Source organism: Penicillium cinerascens (assembly GCF_028974065.1).
Source record: "Penicillium cinerascens strain IBT 15544 chromosome Unknown scaffold_4_segment0_segment0, whole genome shotgun sequence".
NCBI lineage: Eukaryota > Fungi > Ascomycota > Eurotiomycetes > Eurotiales > Aspergillaceae > Penicillium > Penicillium cinerascens.
In genome coordinates, this window is record NW_026695297.1 from 1,449,609 (window position 1) to 1,475,410 (window position 25,802).

The 25,802-nt window shown below is 51.6% G+C and overlaps 11 protein-coding genes across 11 annotated transcripts; 7 read left to right on the forward strand and 4 right to left on the reverse strand.

Moving 5' to 3' along the window:
* Positions 1-281: 281 nt before the first annotated feature.
* On the reverse strand, positions 282-702 carry N7498_008522 (alpha-ketoglutarate dehydrogenase subunit KGD4; the record flags this gene model as incomplete). Its single annotated transcript, XM_058455584.1, has 2 exons — positions 282-571; positions 627-702. The coding sequence occupies 2 exons, from the start codon at positions 700-702 to the stop codon at positions 282-284; spliced, it is 366 nt and encodes a 121-aa protein (XP_058305572.1).
* Positions 703-1,678: 976 nt separating this feature from the next.
* On the forward strand, positions 1,679-2,557 carry N7498_008523 (mediator of RNA polymerase II transcription subunit 18; the record flags this gene model as incomplete). Its single annotated transcript, XM_058455585.1, has 2 exons — positions 1,679-2,178; positions 2,236-2,557. 2 exons carry the CDS (start codon positions 1,679-1,681, stop codon positions 2,555-2,557), a joined length of 822 nt encoding a protein of 273 aa, XP_058305573.1.
* A 438-nt stretch (positions 2,558-2,995) lies between these two features.
* N7498_008524 (putative DNA 3'-phosphatase Tpp1) lies at positions 2,996-4,712 on the forward strand (the record flags this gene model as incomplete). Its single annotated transcript, XM_058455586.1, has 9 exons — positions 2,996-3,002; positions 3,060-3,220; positions 3,300-3,412; positions 3,468-3,773; positions 3,830-3,969; positions 4,030-4,166; positions 4,216-4,276; positions 4,342-4,487; positions 4,548-4,712. 9 exons carry the CDS (start codon positions 2,996-2,998, stop codon positions 4,710-4,712), a joined length of 1,236 nt encoding a protein of 411 aa, XP_058305574.1.
* A 732-nt stretch (positions 4,713-5,444) lies between these two features.
* N7498_008525 (polysaccharide deacetylase family protein) lies at positions 5,445-6,517 on the forward strand (the record flags this gene model as incomplete). The annotated part of the gene is made up of 3 exons (XM_058455587.1): positions 5,445-6,176; positions 6,236-6,339; positions 6,388-6,517. The coding sequence occupies 3 exons, from the start codon at positions 5,445-5,447 to the stop codon at positions 6,515-6,517; spliced, it is 966 nt and encodes a 321-aa protein (XP_058305575.1).
* Positions 6,518-7,079: 562 nt separating this feature from the next.
* Positions 7,080-8,162, reverse strand: N7498_008526 (Short-chain dehydrogenase/reductase SDR; the record flags this gene model as incomplete). The annotated part of the gene is made up of 2 exons (XM_058455588.1): positions 7,080-7,759; positions 7,811-8,162. The coding sequence occupies 2 exons, from the start codon at positions 8,160-8,162 to the stop codon at positions 7,080-7,082; spliced, it is 1,032 nt and encodes a 343-aa protein (XP_058305576.1).
* A 1,234-nt stretch (positions 8,163-9,396) lies between these two features.
* N7498_008527 (uncharacterized protein) lies at positions 9,397-11,032 on the forward strand (the record flags this gene model as incomplete). The annotated part of the gene is made up of 2 exons (XM_058455589.1): positions 9,397-9,862; positions 9,912-11,032. The coding sequence occupies 2 exons, from the start codon at positions 9,397-9,399 to the stop codon at positions 11,030-11,032; spliced, it is 1,587 nt and encodes a 528-aa protein (XP_058305577.1).
* Positions 11,033-13,757: 2,725 nt separating this feature from the next.
* On the forward strand, positions 13,758-15,250 carry N7498_008528 (uncharacterized protein; the record flags this gene model as incomplete). Its single annotated transcript, XM_058455590.1, has 2 exons — positions 13,758-14,010; positions 14,067-15,250. 2 exons carry the CDS (start codon positions 13,758-13,760, stop codon positions 15,248-15,250), a joined length of 1,437 nt encoding a protein of 478 aa, XP_058305578.1.
* Positions 15,251-16,301: 1,051 nt separating this feature from the next.
* On the reverse strand, positions 16,302-19,622 carry N7498_008529 (putative NRPS-like enzyme; the record flags this gene model as incomplete). Its single annotated transcript, XM_058455591.1, has 4 exons — positions 16,302-16,697; positions 16,756-18,935; positions 19,016-19,283; positions 19,344-19,622. The coding sequence occupies 4 exons, from the start codon at positions 19,620-19,622 to the stop codon at positions 16,302-16,304; spliced, it is 3,123 nt and encodes a 1,040-aa protein (XP_058305579.1).
* Positions 19,623-20,842: 1,220 nt separating this feature from the next.
* Positions 20,843-22,174, forward strand: N7498_008530 (M20 family metallopeptidase; the record flags this gene model as incomplete). Its single annotated transcript, XM_058455592.1, has 1 exon — positions 20,843-22,174. The coding sequence occupies one exon, from the start codon at positions 20,843-20,845 to the stop codon at positions 22,172-22,174; it is 1,332 nt and encodes a 443-aa protein (XP_058305580.1).
* A 182-nt stretch (positions 22,175-22,356) lies between these two features.
* Positions 22,357-22,750, forward strand: N7498_008531 (uncharacterized protein; the record flags this gene model as incomplete). Its single annotated transcript, XM_058455593.1, has 2 exons — positions 22,357-22,390; positions 22,545-22,750. 2 exons carry the CDS (start codon positions 22,357-22,359, stop codon positions 22,748-22,750), a joined length of 240 nt encoding a protein of 79 aa, XP_058305581.1.
* A 297-nt stretch (positions 22,751-23,047) lies between these two features.
* On the reverse strand, positions 23,048-25,077 carry N7498_008532 (glycoside hydrolase family 47 protein; the record flags this gene model as incomplete). Its single annotated transcript, XM_058455594.1, has 3 exons — positions 23,048-23,988; positions 24,046-24,690; positions 24,747-25,077. The coding sequence occupies 3 exons, from the start codon at positions 25,075-25,077 to the stop codon at positions 23,048-23,050; spliced, it is 1,917 nt and encodes a 638-aa protein (XP_058305582.1).
* Positions 25,078-25,802: the final 725 nt, after the last annotated feature.

A 25,802-nucleotide genomic window follows, 5' to 3' on the forward strand; every position in this document is an offset into this window, starting at 1 on the left:
CGAAAGTAGGGGGTTCTTGTGAATGGCGGGCCTCGGTAGGACGGATGGTCTCATTCGCGGGACGAGGAGTAATCATCGCGTTTCAGGTGCTCGTTCGAGACTCGGTCAAGCCATCGCCTATCCCAAGGTCGCCAGTGTCCACACTCAAGACTGGTTGGCACCAGCCGCGTATCCATGATTCACCACACAACTTCCATCATGAGTAGTATCGTACTCCATCGCTCATATATTTGGGGGGTATCTCTGCCAGCAAGAAAAAAGAAATCAGGACTGAAACTTTTTTACGCGTACATGCTGGCGCCGCCGGACTCGACGGCCTCGATCTCGGCCTGGCTCCAAGAGAGACGGCCGAAACGGGCAGGGAGCTCAGTCCGATCGAAGAACTCGCCCGAGGCGGGCTGGACGGGGCCGAGCGCGGAGCCGGGCTGCCCGCCGATGCCACCGCCGGTGGTGAAGGAGGCGCGACCGAGAGGGCCGTGCTGCTGAGCCTTGGCTCGGTAGGCGGCGAAGGAGTCAGGGAGAGCTTTGGTGGGAGAGGCGGGGTGAACGCGAGGAGTGTGGTCCACGGACTCTGGCTGGAGGTTAGTTTCACGCGTTGCTAGACCGGAGCGCCGGGGAGAACGTACTAGGGACGGAGCGCTTGCCCAGGAAGCGAATCAGGGGAGTCCGGGCAGCGTTGCGGAGAGCGAAGGTAGCACGCATTGTGATGGTGATAGAATGTGGATGTGGTGTAAAGGAGAAAAGGTCAATTTCACGGAAGAGTGTGCGAAATTCAACGGGCCCGGTAGTCTCCGAGCCGACCCAGACGCGACGAGAACGAGATGCGAGGCGAGATGGTCCGAATTGGTGAAGATAGGGATAGTATAGAAGCTAGCGAATGGGTTGAGATGGCAAGTGATTGAAGATGAGAGTGTCGAGGGGTAGGGCAAGAGGAAGGAGGGAAAAGACCGAAGATAAGAATTCGGTGGTTGAAGGAAGCGTTACCGCATTGGGACGAGCCGACTCGGGGCCGACAAAGTTGGAGTTTTGTTCGGCGGAGAATGTGTCACGACAGCGTCGCATGTTCCTTCGTCTTTGAGCTTACTTGTCCCTTCTGTCCTGGCATTGGCGGGCGGCGCCGCGGACTCCCTCCTCACAGCCTATCCCCGCACCGTGAAGTATTGCCCGTGCAATGCTCCCCCGACTTATCCGATCCTTTCCTAACTCGATCATCCGGTGAGGTTAGTCCGTTCAAGATATTTCCCACTCGGGGAGCTCCTCCCAGCGCCCACCACTAGCAGCACTCGGGCGCATTCTTTCCCCCCTCATAGGGTTCTGCCGTTGGATCCGATCTCCCCACGGTTCTACGTTTAGCTACGGATTTGAACCCCGCAAACCCGCTCATAAAACGCACATTCTTTTCCAAAAGGGTTTGGATTGGAAATCGATCGCCTCTTTTAGGTTTGGCAAGGGGTCTAGCTGCAGGGGAAGATCCCTCGGAATTATCAATCCCGGTGTGAATGTGAAGGGGGTCCCTTCCCAATAGGTGGTCATTACTATTACCCAATAGCGCACACACATACTTATTCATAACTCCGTTGATAAGACGTGCATCGCACCATCTCGGAGCTTGGACCTTGACTAAACACATCCCGGCTTCTCCCGCACCACCTCACCTGAGGCACCGGAGGCATTCGCCATGCATGAGCTATTGCTGTTCGCCTCGGTCCCTGTCCATCAGCATCATGAGCTCCTTCAGCAGCTCGCCGGCCTCACGGCCATGCAGCCTCGCCACTCGGTCGAGCGTCGGCTGATCTTCAAGGCCTATCGCAAGCCCGGGTTGGTCACCTCTCGGGTAGGCGGCAGCCAGGATCTTCAGCAGTCCGGAGACCTGCAGCGGGTCAACAAGATGTTGAACGGTGGCATGTTCTACACCCAGGTGGTTGGTCCGGTTTCCGAATCGGATTTCAGCCCGGCAGCGCCTGCGGCTGATCCCGATACCCAGATGGAGGGTATGGACGAATCTAAGCCGCCCGTCCAGGGAACGTCCAGTTACGACTTTGAGCAGCAACCCTGGAAGCTGGAGTTTAGAGATATTCCCGAAGCGGGAACCCGCTCCGCTGTCACTTCGCGGGTGATGGCCAGCGCGGCGCTTCCGCATGGAGACATCATACCATCCATGAATGCCTGGGGTTACAGGTTAGTGGCCTGATTCATCTGATCTCATGATATGCTTGAAACTAATGTCTTATTTAGCTTCGTGACTGAATATGTGGTCGAGGGAGACGTGTTCATTCAGAATGACATTGTCATTTACTTGCACCGCGTGCTGCACTATCCTTCCGGTGAACAGGAGCATCGGGAACCTCGGCGACATCTCCCGGTATTGAAGGAGATGACGCCACTCGAGAAGAGTGGCAGCTATGTCCTGCAGGCATCCGTCAATGTCCAGGACGGGAGTAACCAGGAGACGATGAAGACGGCCTCTCAGCGCCTGTTTGGGCTGCGGGAACAGCTCAAATCAGCAGTCCGTCTGGAGCAGGCAGATCGCCTGTGCCTTGATACCAGAGCCAAATAGAAGACTACATCGGCTGTCATGATACCCGGAGAGGCAGCCTCCAGGAGTTGATGTTTGATGATGTAAATAATCATAATAAAAAGGTGAAAACAAATAATTTTCGGGCTTTTCTTGAGACTGTAACCATTTTAATTCTATGCTTCTTTCGTTGGTGATTGTCACTGCAATTTTACCTTTTTTGGGTGGTTGTCCATGTGACTTCGTGAACCTTCGCGCGTTTCGGCGCGTCAGCTCCTCTCGGAAGCTCCATCTAGCTGCTTCCTTCCATCTTCCACCCACAACGCAGTCACTACTCCCTCTGAACCTCGATCTGACCTAACGTCAAAACGTCTCCTCTCAATCGAGCCCTCAAAATGTCTGAGGGGGGGGATCAAGCGCACAGCCTCCCCCACTCGGGTCATCTCCCCGCCTCCGCTTCGGCGGAAGGTCGAGTCGACGATGAACAGTGAGTGCCCCGAAAAGGATCCAATGAGTTCAATGCTAACTAATTTTCCACTACCAGAGAAGGCAGCCGCTAATTTCTTCATTCCCACCTCACAAAAAAAGTCGGAGCCGATCAAATGGCGAATCCTGGGAACAAGCCTGGTCATTGGGAAGTTCACACCGGAGAACCACACCCAAACCCTGTCTGAAAAGGATAGAAAGGTCGCTGCATTCGATCTGGTGAGTTGTTTTGATGAGCGCAGCCGCATCTTGGCTTGGAATGTGCAACAACATTGCTAACCTCTCGTGGTGGCTTCAGGATTCAACCTTGATCAAGACCAAATCCGGCAACACATTTCCCCGATCAGCGACGGATTGGCAATGGTGGGACTCGATAGTTCCAGGCCGGTTACGAGAGCTCAGCTCCGATGGGTATGCTCCACGGGTTCGAGTTGAGATGTACGGAGATTCTAACGGATTGCCTCAGTTTCCAAGTGGTTGTCTTTTCCAACCAGAAGAAGATCAGCATTCAAAAAGAGATAAAAGCCGGCAGTGGGGACTCGAAGAGCCTCGCCATATTTAAAGAAAAGTTGACAGCTATGATGACGGAACTACAAGTTCCGATCAGCGTATACGCGGCGACGACTAATGCCGAGTATCGAAAACCTCGTTTAGGAATGTGGAAAGAGTTCCAAGACGATTACGATCTTGATGTGGCCGGGGTGGATATGAAGGAATCCTTCTTTGTTGGTGATGCTGCTGGGCGGCCAGGCGACCATTCTGCTGCAGATCTGTAAGATTCTATTGATTATTGATTCTACTTGGTATCATATCTGACATCCTTCGCAGCGGATTTGCCTCCAACGCCGATTTGAAGTTCAGCACGCCGGAAGAGTTCTTCCTCGGTCAGCCCTCGGGTCAGCCCTCGGGTCAGTTGAACGGCGTTTTCAATCCAAAATCCTACATTGAGACGAATGTGAAGGAAACCTGTACGTGACTCATATATGAACGGCAGTGCGACCCTGACCGAATACTGACACGTAACACAGCTGTCAAATTTGCTCGCAAACATCCCCTGGAGCTTGTCATATTTTGCGGTAGCCCAGGGTCTGGAAAGTCGACCTACTACTGGAATAACTTGGAGCCACTGGGATATGAACGTGTCAATCAAGATATCTTAAAAACCGTGGGTGCCACTTTATTCATAATAAACCCACCCTGTTGACTTGTCACAGCGCCCAAAATGCTTAAAGGTCGCCCGGGAACACCTCGAGGCGAAGAAGTCTGTAGCAGTCGGTGAGTCACAATCGTCCACGTTCGTTGAATACCAATCCCTCGATGTCTTGACTGACTCATCACAGATAACACCAATGCAAACATTGAGACTCGAGAATACTGGATTGCGCTAGCGAAGGAGTTGAGTGTTCCGATTCGCTGTGTTTATTTCTTCTCTACTCCCGAATTATGCCGGCATAATAACGCCGTGCGGGCGTCAAACAGGGAATTGGTCAGCAGTCGCAAATCTAGACCCATTCTATCTGAGCAATACAGCTAACTCCCTGATCAGAACCCGGAATTGAGAGCATCTCTCCCGGGCATCGCATTCGGTGACTTTGGACGCCGCTTCCAAGAACCCACTCTCGCCGAGGGCTTCGAGGACATTATCCCCGTGAAGTTCCAGTTTCAGGGCGATGAAGCGGCCCGAAAGCTCTGGGGGCAGTTTTGGATTTGAGAATGCTGAAATTTTCAGATCTCAACCCAAACTTCAGTGTCCGGCTGTCTACGGCATGTTCTCAAGGTCAATTGACTGAAAATAAGAACCCAACGACAATGGCTTCGAGTCTCATGATCAAGATTTGCCGCATAAACCTGTATCCGAAACCAAGTTTTTGAATACTGCATCATTATTCCAATGTGCCATTTCAATGTTCGTCTCAATGCGAATGCTTTTCAGGTCTTAGTGTGGGTGATGCATCTTTAAGCCAACTCCCCGCTGATGCATTTTACTGGAGGCATGAACTACCGATGAACTTGATGGTTTCTTCACTACATATCCGCTCCAAGCATCTATAGATCCCAATATCCACAAAGACATGAACATCCACTGAACATTGTTCCCTCAGCACATCTCTACCGCAAATTCTTCCAGAACCATATTTCTTGAGCCTCTTGAGTTGACTTCAAATTCTGGCAGTCCCACGTCGACATCGCCCCCATCTAGCACTGCGTTTGACGTTCCTGAGCTAAAGCGGCCCACGCCTTCTTAACCCCCACCCTTGACTCAAGAGCTGCAATGATGGGGGATACTCGATAAGAACACGACGAATAACTACTATCTCTACAGTCCTACCCCTCATTCCCCTCATTAGGTTCTCATTTAAATCAACCGTTTCCTGCCCTATCGATTGCCTCTCCAATTGTACTGTTTATATTCCTCGTCCATCCCATCACACCTCAAACAGCAATGGGCAAGAAACGAGTTCTAGTAGGCTACGGCGTCGACATCGATTCAGTCGCCGGCTGGCTAGGCTCCTACGGCGGCGAAGACAGCGTCAGCGACATAAGTCGAGGTAAATGCCCTCCCCTAGAACGCAAAACCAAATATTTACCTGAACCAGGCCTCTGGGCCGGCCACATCGGCACCCCCCGCCTCCTAAACCTCTTCTCAAAACACAATATCAAAGCAACATGGTTCATCCCCGGCCACTCCCTAGAAACCTTCCCCGAAGAATGCGCCCAAGTCCGGGACGCCGGCCACGAAATCGGACTCCACGGCTACAGTCACGAAAACCCCGCTGCAATGTCAAAAGAACAGCAGCACGACATCCTCGATAAAACATATCACCTCCTCAAGGATTTCACCGGCAAGCCGCCACGCGGTATCGTCGCGCCTTGGTGGGAGGCGAGCGCCGAGATGGTCGAGCTTCTCCTCGCTTACGGGATTGAGTATGATCATTCGATGTCGCATCATGATTGTCAGATGTACTGGTTGCGCACTGGTGATTCGTGGACGAAGATCAATTACAAGGAGAAGGCAGAGACGTGGATGAAGCCGCTCGTGAGGGGGCAGGATACGGGGTTGGTGGAGATTCCGGGGAGTTGGTATATTGATGATTTGCCGCCGATGATGTTTATCAAGGGTTCGGCTAATAGCCACGGGTGGGTGAATCCGAGGGATGTTGAGGATATTTGGAAGGTGAGTCCCGTGTTACTTGGGTTTGGGGAAGGTGTGGTGGTGTGCTGATACGGGGGCAGGATCATTTCGATTACTTCTACAGGGAGTATGATGAGTTCGTTTTTCCTATGACGATTCATCCGGATGTCTCTGGCCGTCCGCATGTGTTACTTATGCATGAGAGGTGAGACGGTGGAACTGGAATGGGGAAACATGTGCTAATGCGATGTAGGATTATCGAGCACATAAACAAACACGAGGGCGTCGAGTGGGTGACCTTTGAGCAGATGGCTGATGAGTTCAAGAAGAAGAATAGCCCTCCTGAGGGTGCGCTGATGCCTGCTGTTAACCCTGATGTGTGAGATTGTGTTCTAGGTAGTTGAGGATATTTGAGACATCAATAAGACTTGCTAGATCTAATTGCCTTTCCGTGTTTATCGGTGACTTTGGTGTGTAATATGTATTGGTGATGGTAACACTTGCACAGGATGATAGCCACCCCGCCGTCTTGAGCAGCTCAATGAGTGGCACGAGCAAGATTAACATAACAGGCGTCGCAAGTGACTTTTGGATCTAACGTACAACTGCTGGAATCGGTTAGCTCCCGGTGACCCATCGTTGTTTAAACAGCCCCTTAACTAGTTTGCTGTTCCAGCGATCGTAACATAAGGAACATTCGAAGTCTATGGCTGCCCTAGGCTTCGTGACTCCCGCGATTGCTGAGGGACATGTAAAAGCTTGGAAGGAAATGTGTTTCCTTGATTTGATCTGTATATGGACTTTTGCTTTTGTTGACTAGATTGTTTATTTTTTAATATAGAGATTTACGGTTTGAATGTGCTCTGAATCATTATTTCCACCCGAACCATGAACGTCGACATATCATTCACAGCCACTTTCTTGGGAACTTTCTCGGTCTGACCATTACTCCTCGTCATTGAGGCTCTCTGATCCAGTGACTCGCTTGAACTCAGACACCGTGTGCTCCCACACCTGATTCACCATATCCTCATCACGCATCTTCGTTAGCACACCCAGTGACTTCGATCCTGCGCTCTCTCCGTCCCAATTAATGGCATACACGCCACTCCCTTCTTTCCCGTTCGTCCCAACAGCCACAGGAACACCGCTGGGCACAGGCACGCCGGCTTTCGCACTTTCCACGCCCAGTGGCGGGTAACGCGCACTAGTCGCAAAGAACAAGTGCCTCTCTCCAGACTCCTTGGTAGGAATATAAACCAAAGGTCCGATGATTTTGAAAATCGTGATCGCGACGCGCATCAGAATACTGTTCGTTTCTCTTCCAAAGCCCGACTTCACGGGACCTGGGTAATCGTGCACGAAGCTGACTTCAGGGGCAGTTCTGGCGAGTTGCTCAAGCATCATATCTGTCATGGAGACGTTGTGTCCGCGCACACTGCGGAATGGGATATTGCGAGATTGGAAGTCATCTTTGAAGATCTGGCCTTCGTGTCCTGCTGCCAGCACCGTGACGACTCGCCGAAGACTTGGGGCCTGTCGAATGAGCGGGAGGAGGTTGACAATGAATCGGGCGCGGGCATAGTATGCCAACGCCATGAAGATGTGAAGACCTTCGGATGTGTCTACGTAATATATTAGTATCAAGGCCCAGAGCAGGTGGGCGAGGCACTGACCAACGTGAGTAAGGGCTGAGCCACAAGTCAAAAAGAGAATATTGATAGCCTTCTCTTTGCGTTTAATCTCGCGACAGACCTCGTCAACGGATTCCAACAGGCTAACATCTGCTTTGATAAAGTTGAATTCGCCTCCGGGGCTTAAATCGCGACATTCTTTCGAGATGCGGTCGCCTGCTTCCTGTGAGCGACCGACAAAATACACGCGAGGATGCTTCGCGCAACGAGCAAATTCTTTTAGCGAGTACTCGCCAATGCCATTGGTCGCGCCGACGAAGACCGCGACGAGACCGGATGGAAGCGCAGTGGCGATTTGGGCATTGGACGACTGGACTTGAGCTAGGGAAACCATTTCCAATCAATACGTTGTTAATTCAACGTTTTCAAAAGGCTCATATTATGGAACCGTGAAGAATTTATGTACGTCGTGCTCTCGTACATTCCGGAGGCGAGGTTCGCCCTCGGACTCAACGGGATTGAGCCGATTCCGGTACTGCTAACCTGATCTCCATAACTACGGCAAGATAGATGCCCCGAATACCGATAAACGTCAATCTCTTCGAGCCATAGAGGTCAAAGCTCGGCTTTATGCATCTTTCTCGCTGTTAATTTCCCCGTCGAATCCCTCGTTGTCTCTATTTCGGTAATAAAGGTAGACTGCGTATAATAGAGATAGAACTGGCACTCACCCGCGGGTGACCCTTAGGAGTACATAGTATCTGCGTGGTCCTTCGTGTGAAACTAAGGGTTTACAATAACAAGTCTTCCAGCTGCGCAGTTCCTGGCCGCTTCCAACGTGTTCTTCAAGTCTTCAATAGGAGACCCCAGTGGCACCAGGTGGAGCGACATCAATAACAGCATCAATGGAACCGAAAGCTTGCAAGGCTGAAATATCCTCAGCCTCATTGTTCTTGAGCTGTACAGTCTGAATACCCGGAAACGCTTCCTGAGATTCTCCAGGCTTTGCATATTGCGGCCTCCGGCAATGACCCTGGCGCCGAGAGCTTGGGCGATGACAATAGCATCACCACTAAAGACCCCCGTGGCAGAGGCAGTAACGACTGTTTCTCCGGTTTGCACATCGATTTTGCGGAAAGCTCCATACAGGACAGAAGCTAATTCTATTTAGGTAGAGATGCCCAAAAAATCAGTCGGGGGTGGTGGAAGGAGGGTGAGGGAGGGGCGTGTTGGTAGTATCAATTCCCTATATTAATATTCTGATAAAGACGCGATTATCCCGCTAACTAGTGCAACCTTTCTAATAAAGACAAAATTTAGTAGCGCCAGTAAGAATCTGCTTTAAAGTGAACGATCATCAATAACACCTACCCGGTTCCCCACGGCGGGCAAGGATGGCCAACTCATCCGCTGAGTACTACATAGACAGGGAAGAATTTTCATATCTGAAACTAAACAAGGCTGCGTAGGTTGGGGGCTGAAATGAAAATAGCAATCAGGCGGTATAGATTCCCTATATTATGCTCTGCGCCCTAGAAAGTAACAATCGGGATCCTTTCCCCCTCTCTACCGTCTGAGAGTTACCCAATTCCCATTCCCCTTAGTCTCGCAATTTACTCGTGAGCAAAATGGTTGAAATTCAGGATTATACCAAGGCTCTCGACGTTCTCGAAGAGTACTCTCCCCGAGATGGCCTTCACGTTGACGCTCTGCTTGACTCGGACAAGCACGGGGCACTGACTTACAATGACTTCCTCCTGTCCATCGTTCTAATCTCACGGGCAGCTTTCCCGGCATCGGACGTTACCTTGGAATCCAGGGTATCCAGGCGGCTTACCATTAAGGCTCCTCTCCTGTCTTCACCTATGGACACCGTGACCGAACACAATATGGCCATCCATATGGCTCTTCTAGGAGGTCTGGGAGTTATCCATAACAACTGTTCGCCCGATGAACAGGCCGAGATGGTGAGGAAGGTGAAGCGGTACGAAAACGGCTTCATCCTGGACCCCGTGGTTCTGTCTCCGAAGGCGACCGTTGGAGATGCAAAGCAGCTGAAGGCTAAATGGGGATTTGGCGGCTTTCCTGTGACTGGTTAGTCTAGATCCTGCTTCTTTTCTGTTCGGTGATTCTTACCTTATAGAAAATGGAACTCTCCATTCCAAGCTGCTCGGCATTGTCTCTAGCAGAGATATCCAGTTCCATAACCAGCCTAATGACCTAGTCACGGCTGTTATGTCGACGGAGCTTGTTACCGCTCCAGCAGGCACCACTCTCGCCGAGGCTAACGATGTTCTCCGGAGTTCGAAGAAAGGAAAATTGCCGATCGTGGACGAAGACGGGTCCCTGATTTCGTTGCTTTCTCGGAGTGATCTGACAAAGGACATTCACTATCCTCTGGCATCTAAGGTTCAGTCTAAGCAGTTGCTCTGCGCGGCAGCTGTGAGCACCCACGACGCGGATAAGATCCGACTCCAGAAGCTAGTCGACGCGGGACTAGATATTGTCGTCGTCGACAGTAGCCAGGGGCATAGTATATATCAGATTGCGATGATCAAATACATCAAGCGGGAATTCCCTCAGCTTGATGTAATCGCTGGCAACATCGTCACCCGGGAGCAAGCCGCAGCGTTGATTGCTGCTGGTGCAGACGGGCTGAGAATCGGTATGGGCAGTGGGAGCGCGTGCATTACGCAGGAAATCATGGCCGTTGGTCGTCCCCAGGCTGCAGCCGTGCGCAGTGTCTCTTCCTTTGCCGCGCGCTTTGGCGTTCCTTGCATTGCGGATGGCGGAGTCTCGAACCTAGGTCACATCGTCAAGGGACTCGCGCTTGGCGCCTCGACAGTGATGATGGGAGGCTTGCTTGCCGGTACCACGGAATCTCCTGGAGAGTATTTCGTGAGTAGCGAAGGACAGCTGGCCAAAGCCTACCGTGGTATGGGAAGTATCGCGGTTATGGAGGGCAAAGGCAAGGCTGGCGACAACGCTGGCACTGCGCGTTACTTCTCTGAGAATGATAAGGTCAAGGTTGCGCAGGGTGTTGCGGGCTCGGTAATTGATCGCGGCTCCGTCACTCAGTTCGTCCCTTATCTTGTGGCCGGTGTGCAACATTCTCTCCAGGATATTGGCGTCAAGAGTCTTGACGCCTTGCGTGATGGTGTAAACCGTGGTCAAGTTCGATTTGAGAAAACAAGTGCCAGTGCCATGGCTGAGGGTAACGTCCATGGCTTACACACCCACGAGAAGAAGCTATACACTTCTTGAATGGTGGTTTCCCTGTTGTTGTTGTCGTCCTCATAGATTTTTATCCATTCCTTACATTCAATCAAGAGTTCGTCAAAAAGCTACAACCGTCTATCTATCTCTTGACCATCCACCGCCAAAATAACAAGTCTCCTTGCGAGTTTCGAGAAGCTAAGACCTCATGAGCCAAATCTAGAAGCTGAATAACTTGCAATCCAAACTTGTATAACAATCCAGTGGAAATATAATTTGAATGTAGTATGATTTAAGACATTCCATCATCCATATGGTCCGCCTGCTGGGTTACACGGCGACCTACAAAACCAAGCATTCTCTATTTTGTAGAAAATAAAGGAAAACGAGCTGCAATAACTCACCGACCAGGAACTATTCATGTACGTATAATTCATATTGACATAGGATGCGGGGAGCTGCCTGCCTTGCATGTTTCCGGTCTTGAAATTAACTCTTACTGGAATTCACGCATGGCCTCCAGAACTCAGGAGGAATCTGTTACAGCCAAAGACCAGCACATGATACTCAATCATCATGAGCCCAACTAAACCGCGGCCTCGAAGAGAAGATCTAAAAGCGGGGTTCGAGGGGATCGCATAGGAACCGTGGGAAGATGTAGCCAGAAAAGGCGTGGTAGCCGCGGGACATGGATATACCTAGCCCATTCGACGGTTGTACCAAGGAATACCCTGCGTGTACCTACGCATGCTCCGACAGGAATACTGGGAACCACATGCTTCTGCTGGACGGACGGGCGTGGTACCTTTCCAAGGTACTTTTGTCGTTTACAACGTTGGGCGTTTACATGAAGGGATAGTAGTGCCGACGGTGGAATTAGCGCCAAAGCCACTTAGAATGGCAATTAACCATGGAAGGATAGAAGGGCACGTGAAACGCACTGATAAGCGTAAGCCGCAGATTTAATATGGCAGAAGACTTCCGTGGTTGGAGAATGCAAGGTACCGAAACTACGCATTGATCCTTAACATGAACACCAGTCTATAGAGTTACGTTACCACTGTGGAAAATAGATTACCAGCAATAGCAATTCTCATAGATAGGAACCACCTTGGCGACGAATATAAGCAATTTGGCGTCGGGCCTGTTTCGGCCCACTATCCGATTACGTTTTTAATCGATTTTTTTTTCTTAGCCGATCGTCGGATGCACACGGTCGTTGATTGGCCTCGGAAGCGATGAACCTCTGTAGCCGGATCGGCAGGGTTTTACGATGCCATAGGTGGAAGATCCGATAAAAAAAGAAGTAAATACGGAAGAAAGAAGGGGAAAAAAAATTGGCCAGTCCACAGTGTTGCGTAGGCAAATATATCATGTACCGTGACAGCAGCCGAGCGATACCCGAAAGGTAAGCAGAACCACCGGAACGCGAGTGGCAGAGGCGCAGAAACCCATGGCCCTTGCCCCTTCGCTTCCAACCGATTTTTTTCCGTTCCAATCCATAATCAATCAGTATTGGACGATTGATGTTTCCCGAGGTCCCCGATCTTCCATGTGGATCTGACGTTTTTTTTCACAGCTGATTTTCTACGGCGGGGGCGAAGGAGGGGTGAGACACAGGCCTGGACCTGGACCTGGACCTGGGCGTACAGGTCCGACCTGTGAGAGTCGGGGCAGGCTGTGCGACCGAGCGACTTCACACTAAGGTTCTTACTGCCCGTTGCTCGACGCCGTGCGACCCGGGTCAGCCATGGCGGATATCGGGAGGGTACGTTTAGTAGAGAGGGCAGGTGGAAACAGGCTGAATGACGATGCGGGCAGAGAGCTCCAAAAAAAAAGGGCCCGGTCAGAATGTCATCATAACGGTCCGGCGGGACTCCACCGGCGAAGTCTAGATGCTGCCGATCTCACACAGGTCTGAAATCCTGGCAAACCCTCACTAAGCGAGTGGGCAAAAAAGAGACCTGGTGGTCATTTTAGAATCGGGTTACACGGCGGGATGTACTGCATCTGTGTAGCCGTTGGGGTTGATACGTCCTACAATTCTATCGTCCAGTTCTAACCGGGGAACACTACGAACCATCGAAGAACACCGTAGAAGGCGGCCGGGCTACTAGAAACGGTATGGAACAAATGGGTCCATGGCTCGAGGCTGTCGACCACCGGAACGCGGCGGAGACCTACTCGGTTGGGAAATGCGACCGAGGAACTCCAGTGTCGCGTGTGGAAGAACTGATTGGGTTTGGTCTTTGTTCTTTTATGTCATTTCTTAGCGTCTTCTCTTTCTGGTTCTCCGGGGCTCTAGTGGGTGGTCTAGGTCTAGCCTTTGGTTCTTTCATCCTGCGAGCTCTCGAATCTCACGCACACACTCTCTCCTGTCTCCTCTCTCCTCTCTCCTCTCTCCTACATCATCTCTCGACACTCTCGACTCCCTCCATCCTCTATCTTCCCTGCGTGACTGGGATCTCCCTGCGGGCGCATTATCACCGGCCCGTTTGCCGATTCCACCGCGTTCTTCCTGCCCAGCCAGCTGGCACTCGTGTTTGGCCCACGTCTGCGCTGTTTCCTTCATTCTTCATTGGACCCCCATCGTCCTTTCTTTCCTTTCCCCCAAATCACACCGCCACGTCTTCGGGCGATCGAAGAGGGTGACTCTTTCCCTTGAGCGCCTCATATTGAGCGCTTGATCCACCCGTTCCTCATTCCCTCCAATGCTTAGCTGCAACTCTTCCTCCCAACGATCCTTGCGACGCCCGACGGCATCGCCCGCGCAATGCGTAAATTATCCCTCATCGATGCACAACGAGAGTCTTTCGATATGCCATTAACTGTTCACACCTCTGGGCCGCCTTCTCCCGCCATCTCCCTCTTCTCTGTTCCGGGTCATCACCGCGTTTCAAGTTCCGTTTCCTCGCTCGTTTCGTCTGGTCCTCTGGGAAACTCTATGGATAGCCCGAGCAGGAGTCATTTGGCCGGTGTCAAGGAGGAGCCTATCGCTCGCGACTCGTTGGAAGATCAATATTTCCGTATGTTTTGTTTCCCTGTATGACTCAATGCGCGAGGCATGGCTAACTCAACAAAGAACATTTCGACGGCGCCGATGAATCGTGTTTCCCTATGGACCCATCTGATAGCTATGACCTCAGCGACAGCTGCGTGGACTTTTCTTCGACCAAGCGCCGCTCTGATAGCGCGTCGATGAAGGGAATCTCGCGCATCAATTCGCACATCTCAACCATGTCAACTCGATGGAATCGCAAACGAGCCTCGGGGAGTCCGGAACGCGACGGATTTCCGGATGATCTGCGCTCGCGAGCTAACTCTGCGGCTTCTTCCGCTTTGGCAAGCCCCGTGGTCAGCCCTGTCAGTGTTTCGCGCGTCGACTCCCGCATTCCTCCGTCCCCGGCGCGGACGATCTTCGAGGAGCGCATGAGCGACTCTAATGTTCGCCCCATCGATATCACTCGAGCGAATAGTCTAAGCCAGGATGACAATGACGCCCTGCTAGCCACCACTCCTCTTCTCCCTCCTCTTCTGGGTGATGATCCGACTAGCGCGGTTGCATCGCGGGTGCAATCTCCGCTGCAGTCTCCCTCCGTCGCAGACACGAGCCAGTCGGGTCAGTACTGTATGACTTCTGCCCCCGGTTTCGCTGGCATGCCCTCGCCACCACTCTCCTCCAAGCCATCCGTCGCCTCCATCTCTCGCCCTCGTGCCAGTACTTCCCGCACGATATCGGGTGATTGCGCCCCCTTCGTGCTGTCAGATCCCAACGACGAATGGGCCAACAAGCTGGGGCACGCGAACTTCACCATTCAGCCCGAGCCCTACCAACCCGTGGCCTGCGATGTTAACCATCTCCGCCAACTGCGTGCGGACTGGGATATTGCACGCTGCAATTTTGCCAAGCACCTCGTGCGCACCGGTGAACACTACGGCGTCACCTCCAACATCTACAAGCTCACCGGGGAGAAATGGCAGTGCATCAACAACCAGTGGAGAGGCCAGCACGAGTCCCTGCTCAGCCAACTAGGCGCGGCGGACGGCGTAGCTCTCACCCTGACTCAATCCCATCTCCGTCCTCGCGAGCAGGTCTGTATCCCAGGCCTTCACGACAGCGCCAAGTTCCCCGAAATGGGAGACGAGGACATCGTCGGCCCGATGACCGTTGCACCGGCATCCGGCATCGCCGGCATGTGTCGCCCCAATCCTCTGAAAAAGCGCAACTTCTTCCGCTTCTTCCAGGATCTCGTCTCCCGCCCTTGAAAGTTTCACCATCGCTTCGACATTTTCCTTTTTTGTCCTGCTTCCGAGCAACCGCCTACGATAATGACCATAGACTACCAGCGACTTTTCCACCATTCGGGTTACAGTCCGCCCATTACGACTAATGTCTCTCTTGCTGTTTTTATGACTCTTACGACTTCACGATCCGGGCGACTACTGCTCTCGCACCCGATCATGCCTTTCCTTCGTCTATCTCATTTTTGAGTCATGTGTCTTTCTTATGAATTTTGTGCCTGGGTTCTCCTCTGTTGAAGAGAATACCTGGCTGGGTTAGAGCCCGTCCGTTCATTTTTCCACGATATACCCCCACATGACTGTTGTTTCCAATAGACTTGTTTTCGAGACCAAAGTCTTGTCTTTATGTTGTATATAACCTGCTCATTCCCTTTGCCAATCTTGTGGTGAAACTAGGAGCTTGTACAAAATACAACTTAGATCTGATTCTTACCTCTATCCCAAACCTAGAATACCTTGAGCACCACCAGTCAAGCCGAGAAATCCCGAAGTACTTCCATGTGGCTTGAAGATTGGGTCCCAAAGCGTTCACCGTCTTCAAGGCTCGTATTAACCTAAACTCAATCCCCTTTGCGCTAATGCACGGTGCAAGGGGAACCTATACATGGCGGCCCGAGCTCCCGCACCTTCGTGTTGCTCCAAATAGACCTATGCACGTTCTCGCGAGAACTAGGAACCATTATAAATCAAGATTACTTAACATATGGTCCATAATCATAAGATCCTCGCTAGCCTTCAAGGAACACGGTCCAGAGCTTCCAGGAATAGATTCTCTTTCCGAATCATCCTCTCAATGCCAGTTGCCCCACCAGCACGCAATCCCGAAAAGCACCGGCCCGATCCCTGCACCCTTCGCAAAAGTACATGGTGGACGGTTGAGTCAGAGATCAATGGCTCTCACCTTAGACTTTCGCTTGGATTTAGTAATTTTTATGTAAATTGGTTCAAGTTGTATCCTATTGAGGATCTATAGAATGAAGTGTATCTAGAGCCTGTCTACCAAAGAAAGAAAGCTCTAGAACTGCCACTGCTGAAGCCAATTCGACATCAACGGCGCAGAGATCGGGCCGAGGGATCTCATCGTAGCACTCGCCTGCTTTGCCTTGCTGACGTCCAGAGGCACGGACATTGCGGCATGGCTTGCATCAACCAGCCCGCGGTAGAAGCTGAGCAGCTTCAAGGCTGGTTTCTCGGCTACATTTTCGCTGTTGGGGTTCTGGATGCTCTCAAGCTCTGCAACCCAGGCACTGAAGTCAACAGGCTCCACTTGGTATCTATCCTGAATCGCTGGAATGAGCGATGACCACGAGGCTGTTTCGGAGTTGGTGAGGTGGAACACTGCTGCGGGCGACTCGGAACGGCCTCCATGGCGAGTGTGGACTATTTCTGTCATTATGGATGAGAGGGTATCCTGACGTGGGGGTTAGCAAAAAGTTCAACGGGGATGCGAGGATAGAACGACGGCTCACCACTGGGACCCAGTCAACAGGCATGGAGCCCAGTCGGTTGGGGATCTTTCCCATGGCCTTGGAAGTAGCGATGATGGTTGGAAGCCACTCGTGTCTGTTCCACTCTCCACTAGATGTGGTTGGACCGGCAATCTGGCCCACGCGGTAGACGGTGGTAGGGACGCGGGAGCGTCGCGAGGCTTCCAGGCAGATACGCTCTGCGACATGCTTGGACTCGCCATAGCCCTGCGCGAGCACCACGGAGCAGTCTTCCATTGGAAGTTCGGGTACAACGGATCCCATCTCTGGAGTCCAAGAGCCGACGGTGCTAATGGAGGAAACGAAGTGGATGTGAGCATTGAACCGACTGTTCAAGCTAAAGTTCACAAAGCGACGTACGCCGCTGATGTGAGTGTCCTCGAATGATTCGACTGAGTGGTTGAAGTCGACTTTCCAAGCGTTGTGAATGATCGTGTCGACAGAGTCCAGCAACTGTTGGTATTTGGCTTCATCGAGGTCGAATCGGAGCTCTCCAAATGAGGCTTGAAGGAACTCGACTTTGCTCGCCCAGTCACCCGCCTCTACGTGCAGCCCCTTGTCTTCCATGCTCTTCTTCTGTCGGCTTTCGGCATCCGAACGGTTCAGACAGTAAACCTTTGAAATCGAAGGCTTGTTGAGCAGGTCGTGGAGGAGATAAGTACCAAGTGATCCGGTGGAACCGGTCAAGATGACAGTCGAAGGGGAGCTTGGCAGGGTTTGAGGTAGATTATCCCGGACCTCTGGAAGATCTGCAGTGTACTTTTCCACCAAGCGCCGGATCTTTTCTTCTCGAGGAATGCTCGCTTGAGTCTTTCCTTCCACAATGCCATAAATAACACCAGCCAGCTGCTCCACAGTTGGGTTGGCATAGATTGTCTGGGGAGTGATGGCTCCTGGCTTGACCTGTGGTTGGCGATTCTGGATGCCTCGCTGCAACACCTTTGCAACTTGCATGGTCATCAGGGAGTCAAGTCCGGCGCTGTAGAGGTCCTGGTTGACCGGAATATCAGTTCTCTCCAACACTCTAGCGATGGCCCGCCGGGTATATTCCGTGACGCTGTTTTGATCGAGCGTCTCGGGCAGACACTCCTGCAAATCATCTTCGAGGTCCTTCTCGTAGATGTCGTTGATTTCATGCTCATAATCCCGAACCACCGCACGTCGCTGTGTGGTGCCTTTGGGCGTTGTCTTGAATGGTTTGGCCTTTGAAGCAAATCCGATCTTGCTCTTCATGACTCGGCCGTGAGCAGCAATGGTCTGGTTTGCGGCCTGCACTGTTGGCCAAATCTCCTCAACAAACACATCCAAGTCCATATCCGGAGTGTCGGGACGGGGTTCTACCAGAAGACCAGCCTGGAATCTAGACTGTCCGAAAACGACTGCTCTTGACACCAACGGGTGACTCTCAATGATCAGTTCCATTGTCACCGGGTTGAACTTTTCGCCATTACTCAAAACGATCACATCATCCTGTCGGCCGTAATATTTCCAGAGATTGGGGTTCGTTGGGTGCCGAGTGTAGAGATCATTTGTCCGGTAGATGTCGCGGTCGGGGAATGTGTGGAAGATGCCCTGGTAGTCTCGAGAATCGGGACGACGAGGGATGACCATTTCGTAGAGATCGTCACCCGTATCCTGCATAGTGATTCCAAATGCGGGAAGCCATTCGAAGTAGCTCCAGTTCGCATCGTCTTCCAGCATCAATGTTGGAATCCATCCAATCTCGCTAGTTCCAATCACTGATATCAGCTTGGTGTATTGGCGGAGTCGATCGCCTGTCTCAGCGGCCAATGGAGCACCACCGAATGCGACAAATTCAAGGTCTTTTAGGCATTCCAGGGCTTCTTCGGAGTGGCTCATGTCCTCCAAGAGTGATGGAGGGTACAAGCCACCCGTTGGGCGGGTCATCTTCATGAGCTCTACCAGATGTCCCACCGATAAGGGTTTGTCGGGACCTAAGATGGCGGGCACCTTATGGAAGATAGCAAATGCAAAGGAAACGAATCCCATCAGGTGGAAGAAGGGTGTTGTAGCTAGGATGCGGTCTTGCTGTTTCATATCGAGGAATGCGGATGGACGACGGCCTTCAGGCCATCCCAAACGTGACATTGCATCCATAGTCATGAAGAAACCATTTGTGAGGGGCACTTTCTTTGGCATTCCTATAAGATTCAGGTCATGAGTAAAGATCGCGGTTTGTATGGAAAGCCAGAGTTTTGATATAATGGAGGATAAGACTTACCGGTTGTCCCAGAGCTATGAATGATGCAGGTTACTTCATCTTCCATATCTTCATAGGGCACGTTGAATGTATAAGGTCGTAGTCCAGACTCGTCACTAAGTATCGTCTTCAAAGAGGGCACTTGGAAGATCTCGAGACCCGGCGACCACCCTTGGATCTCCAAAACTCGGGCACTCCGCTCCTCGCTGAAAAAGAATTTGGAACACTCGGTTTCTTTCAGCAGGTGAAGTTGTGCTTCGTCGGAGTTCCTTGTGGACGGTAGAAATGCCTGTGAGAAGTAACAAGTCAGCTGGATGCTCTCGGCAAATTCATTTCTAGGTTTCCATACCCTATAGCCGGTCTTCTGGCTTGCCAAAGTAAATATAAGATAGCGAACGTCGTTGCTGCCCATATATGCCAGTGTTTCCGGGCCAGACTTTGGGCCAAGCGTATCCTCGATCCACCAACACATGAAGTTCACGCTCCGAGCCAAATCCTTCATGGTCATGTTGAAGAACCCATCAGACAGCTCAGAGCCCCGAGGGACAACGGCAAACAGCCGTTCGGGCTCATGCTCAGCAGCATGGTCCACGGTCTTTGAAAGTAATCTTTTCTCAAAAGTGGCCATTTGGTGGACCTAACAGATTTTGTCAAAGTAGGTATAATCCGAGATGCAAGTAGGTTGAAGTGAGAACTGGGTTTGTGGTGGTTTGATACTATCCAACTTGGGGCTACCGAAACATTATATAGTCCCAAAGAATGGCACGGGCTCGTTCCTTGATTCTTTAGCACAAATGATCTGCGGCCTGTATATCCGCATCTTTGCCGATCACTTCTCTTTGGAGCACAATATCCACATCCTATGCTTAATTTGGGTGACATAACGGAGTCATAAATAGCTGAATCCCCTCTTCGGAAACCCCATGCCGCACAATATACAACGAACTCAAGATTTAGATGTTACTGTCCATAGTCTAGCGCAGGGATTTGTATGCTTGTTTGTGTCCTCTCCGCACATCATTTGCCGGTATTTTTAAGCACATGAGCATGGAAGAATAGGGTACAGAGAGTGTGTCGTTACCAAGCCTTGTACCGATCGTCTCTGCCAAAACAGTGATGTGCGTTGGGATCCGACCCGTTCCCACTCACATAGGGTAGTGATGTCTCAAGTTTTTAGATCGGCTGTTAGGCAAAGCCCGAAGCCGACTTGGTTGGTAATGCCCAGCCATGCGTTTGTCCACGTAACGGGATGGCGTTAATCTAGTTTGAAACAAGGCGTGGACCTGATCCGAATTTGGTAGTATGCATGGGAATTTGTTCATAGAGTCATGAACACATTAAGTGGTGACCCACTTTGCGCGCTATATCCTCCCCGAGATCCCGAAACATCGGGGCAAAAGGCACTGTGTCATGCATGAACGTATCGACTTCTCTAGGGCGCGTATCGTATCTCCATTTTCAGCTAGTGAGACATGCAGGATTCGGCTTTATCGGCTCTCACGAGAATGGGACCGGTGAATACTCGTACTCGGTGTATGTGTCCAAGTCTACCGACGTAGGTAATATCACTTGCAAACACCCAGAATATCGTCAACGCACACACTCGCTTAATTTCATACCGTTCCAAATAATTTTCCCTTCTTCCGCTTTTTTTGCTCCTTTGAATTTGTTGTCGACTCCGGTTCCTATGTATCACAATTCACGTGACCGGTTGGGAGATCAACGCCGGCAGCTGCAGGCCGACATTCACCCAGAACATGCCTGCGAGCCTGCCAATATCGAGGTCCTAGTCGTGAAAATTCAGCAGCTCGGAAAATTACAGATCCTTGAATAGTCCAATTGAGCACCATGAAGCTCACCTCGTATCTGGCGGGCGCGACGGCCATCACCACCGTCCTCGCTTCTCCGCACCCCGCATACCGACAGCAGCAACCTTTCGGCGCGTCGCCAGAGTCCACCCACGCCTCGGACAGCTATAATAATGGACTATTGAATGTGGAGAGTGCGATCAGCAGGGACCCCCTTCTTTCATTCCACCGGGACCTGGTTGAGATCGAATCCATCTCCGGCAACGAGCACGATGTCGGCGTCTTCCTTGCGAAGTACCTCGAATCGAAGGACTTCACCGTCTTGAAACAGGAAGTGTCGCCTGTGAATAAGAAGGACGGTGACGAGTCCGAAGCCTCGAAGCCTCGCTATAATATCTACGCCTACCCTGCTTCCTTGTCGGAACCGCCCTCCATCCTCGTCTCCAGCCACATCGACACTGTCCCGCCCTTCATCCCGTACTCGGTCCACAAGCCAAAAACCAAAGACATCAAGGCCGACCTGGAGAACTTTGTCATTGCTGGCCGTGGCACCGTCGACGCCAAGGGCAGTGTCGCTGCTCAGGTCTTCGCCGTGCTGGACACGCTTAAGAAGAACCCTGACGCGAAGCTGGGTCTGCTCTTCGTGGTGGGCGAAGAAATCGGTGGAGACGGCATGCAGACTTTCTCCGAGTCGGAGTTGAACTCCGACAGCGCCTATCACACTGTCATCTTCGGCGAGCCGACTGAGGCGAAGCTTGTCTCCGGTCACAAGGGTATGCTGGGCTTCAAAGTCTTCTCTCATGGCAAGGCCGCTCACTCCGGATATCCGTGGCTTGGGCGCAGCGCCGTATCCGGTATTCTGCCAGCGCTGACCCGGGTCGATGAGCTTGGCGACATTCCCACCAGCGAGGGCGGCTTGCCTTCTTCACCTAAGTACGGACGTACCACGCTGAATATCGGCAAGATCGATGCTGGCGTCGCAACCAATGTCGTTCCTGCCTCTGCAAAGGCCGATGTCGCCGTGCGCCTGGCTGGTGGTACACCGGCCGAGGCTCGTGAGATTATTCGTCATGCTGTTGAGGATGCCACGCGCGACGTGGATGCCGATGTGGTTGTTGATTTTACTTCTCACAATGAGGCTTATGCGCCTCAAGACTTGGATACGGATGTTGACGGATTTGATGTCATGCCTGTTAACTATGGAACTGATGTGCCCAACTTGAAGGTCCGCTCTGGCGTGAAGCGCTACCTATATGGACCAGGAAGCATCTTTGTTGCTCACGGTGATAATGAAGGTCTCTCTGTGCGCGATCTCCGAGGTGCTGTTGATGGGTTTAAGAAGTTGATTGATGCTGCCTTGGAGAGGGATTGAATTGATGAATTATATCTAATGACGCGTCTCGGATGTATACAGCATATCTTGTTGGCCTGGTATTCTCTGCTAGTCCCCAGTTTCCACGATTTTATTGTGCCTATGGTTACCCCTCGCTGTATCTTGTTCAAAGATGAAGTTCATAACCCGAGTTCCTGATAGTTGAAGAACACTGAATAGAAATGCGTGATATCTACCTCCTGTTCCACAAGAATGGTGCGATCCAATTTCTCATAGCCCAGTCCACTACTCAATCCACGCTGGGAAGCTCATGAATGTCACTGCCCGTTAGCTTACTGCCCTCCCGGCCAAGCGTCCCACCGAACCAGGAGGTAACCCCGCTCTCTGGGAGACCGTGTACACTCTGCAGGCGGAGATTTCAACACCGGAGACGTTGATGGCCACGCTGTGCCGCAGCTGTACGTCGAGTTCCCCTCTTCGACTCTGGCTGGTACCCCGCCGAGCCAGCTTCGAGGATTCGATAAGGTCTGGCTCAAGGCTGGTGAAAAGAAGACTGTTACTTTCGATTTGATGCGTAGGGATGTCAGTTACTGGGATATTACGGCCCAGGACTGATCTTTTACTTTCAAGGCCGGGTTCCGCAGTCGTGATTTCCGTGGCAATGAAGGTGCGACGCTGATCAAGGCGTAATTATGATTGGAGCTGGAGTTAGATGGAATTGTTTGGAGACGATTATTTGGTCAGATCTTCCTCACGAGAGAAATGTTATTCGTTTACTGTTCGAATTTTGAAGCATAGCGTAGCCAAGATAGACCCCATTTAGATGTCCTTAAACACAAGTTAGATTTCATTATTTTTTTGAACCATAGAACAGATCGAAATAACGCCAATGAATACATGAAAAGCTCAGCTTCAAAGGGTAGGCTTTCGCTGCAACCCCGTCTTCAAATCACCGCTAGGCTTAAACCGCGGCAATGGATGCGCCTCAGTATTAAACACATGATCTTCCAAAGAGACGAAATCACGATCCGAGAACAACAAGTAGAAGTACTTGAGCGTCTCGGCCATCCAGAAACTCTCCATATTATCCCGCTTCTTAGCGGGGACAGTAAGTGCGTCATCGAGGGAGGTGAAGCCCTTGATGCGCGAAATGGCACCAACGTTGCCGGGAGAGACGTTGGATTGCTTTTCTTCGACCACTGCGGTGTGCTGGACGAATGATTTGAACATCTCCCAGCCCCATTCACGGTACATTTCATCGCCAGTGATGCGGTACATGTAGAAGATGGACTCGATGGTCTCTGGGCGTTGGAGGTTGTGGCGGTCCATCTGGTGGATCTCGATGTCTTTGCGCCACGGTTCCGTGCCATCGTCTTTCGTAGTCAACGGAAGTGAGAGACTTTGCAGCTCTTTGGGTGTTGAGCTCAGGGAGGGGTCGGGGTACTTGTTTGCCATCATAACTGGCGGTTCGTCGAGGATGAAATGGGATATTTCGCCTGCAAGACCCGTCGGGTTCGTTCGGTAGGTCGCCCAGCAGGTCTTCATCAACTCCTTGGAGATGAGGATCTCTTCTTCGCGTTGCTGGGTCCAGTCTGGAGATTTTCTGGCCTCGGCTAATGGTTTGCCTCCAGTAGCACCCAGAGCGATGGTGCCTGGCATGAAACAGACAAGGTGGTCCATCTTTGGAGATAGTTTGCCGTCTAAGCCTGAAGGCCGCTCGCCTAGAACAAGCAGCTGTGCGTGCTTGGAAAATGCAAGGAGATGTTTGCGAATTCCCTGCATGGACTCGTCCCACATCTTCTTGTAAATAGGCTCTTGTTCAGATGTCTGCAGATACTGCTTGATAAGGTATTCTACCATGATATAAGTCAGTTTAAATCATTGCAAAGCACTGCCGATTGGAAACTCACCGTAGTAGGAATCACCCCGGCTACCCAGACGGATATTTTCGCCTTGGAAGGCTCCTTCTTTGGGATTGATATAGATGGGCACGAGACCATCCCGGGGTTTTTGATCGTCCACAACTTGCATCACATTCTCCACAACCTTCCAATACTCGGCCTCTCCGGTTAGCTTGGCTAAGTATTTGAACTCGAGCTGTATCGATGTTGCTTCCGCTGTGGACGAGGCACCACCATCGTTGTGTGATTGGAGGCCCTCTGATTTGTTCAAGTTCACGCTCGCATATGGAATGCCGGAGGGCGATTCAAATGCTCCAAGTAAACGTTCGGCAAGATCAGTGGCCTTTTCGATGTACAAGTCCTCTCCAGCGGCACCGACATCATCATCTGTGAGGGGAGCGAGAGCAGGATACTTGGCGGACAGATAGTTCGCAGAGAGCAGACCGCCCAACATACGAATAGTGGTTTCGAATGTGCTCACATCGTGATCCTGGTTGTACTGCAGCGAAGTCTTGATCCACTGCCGCGCATGTCGGACTTGGGATGTGAGGTTCATGATAATCATAGTGTCCAGGGAGTCGACAATAATCCAACCCAGTCCTCCCTTCACCATATTTCTGTTCCCTCCAGACACAGGGTGATATTCGTCGTAGCCTGGGGCGATCCATCATTAGCTTTCCTGCCAAGTATATCCTTGAATACCGACATACCCCATGCATCCTTCTCATACCCCTCCCAGCTGACAATGAAAGCATCCCGGACCTTCTCTCGGCGCGCAGCCCAATCCGCGGGTCCCTTTGTGGGCCCATTTTGTAAGCTCTGGGCCCATTTCCAGAGCTCAACCCCTTTGTCCGACGACTCTGCGCCTTTCCATGCTGGTAGGCCTGGACTATAATAGAAATACCAGAGCAAAAATAGGGTAAAGACACCCAGTATACCCAACGGTTTTCCCCATCGTCGTGGTGCCGTGCGCCGTGGTGTAAAGTAAGGCTTGTCTTTGTACATGGGGAGGGTGCGGTCATTGTCGAAGAAGCCACCCATCGATGGTGCTGAGAGACCGAGTCCAGCAATTCCTTTCCGGGCATTCTGATTCTGGGCAGGACGCCAGGAGGTACCGGAGTGCGGCGCCTGAAAAGACATGGCTATCCTTGTTCAACCCCCGCTTGTTCCGTCTCCGTGAATATGCTGATGGTACAGGTTCCTAGTGCAGGAGCATGGGAGCGAGACTCGAGAGCGGTACGTCGGTCTTATTGGAAACTCTCTCTTGGGAACTGGATTGCGGGGACGAATTCGCGGTTCTCGCTGTTGCCCTAGAAGCATGCAATAGTCAGTCAAAAGTGCACGTTCTACCCTTTGAGGGCACTAGGTTGTTTGCAGCTCTGCATGATTGCATACTATACTCCGTGGCGTCAGATAGCCTGTTGTAATGAGCTCTCTGAAGTCGTAAAGGCAAAAAGGGCCAATCCGAAACGTGTCACCGTGTCCAAGCCGACGGTTGTCTTTGGTTGCCCGACTCGGCGAAATCCGTATTCAAAAGCACAGGATGTAATTCTGTAAAAAGCTAAAGTATCGAAAACATATCCCGAAAGGAATCTGCGATTCACACTGCAACAATGGAACTGGGGGCGCGTCAGGGTCAGGGAGAAGCGCCGCGGTTGGGGAAGTGGAGAACCGATAACTGTGGCCCGCCGAATCACGTCCGGGTCACATGGTGATAGATAGAAGTGCACCATGAGCTTAACAGTTCGATGGAATAATTATTTTAA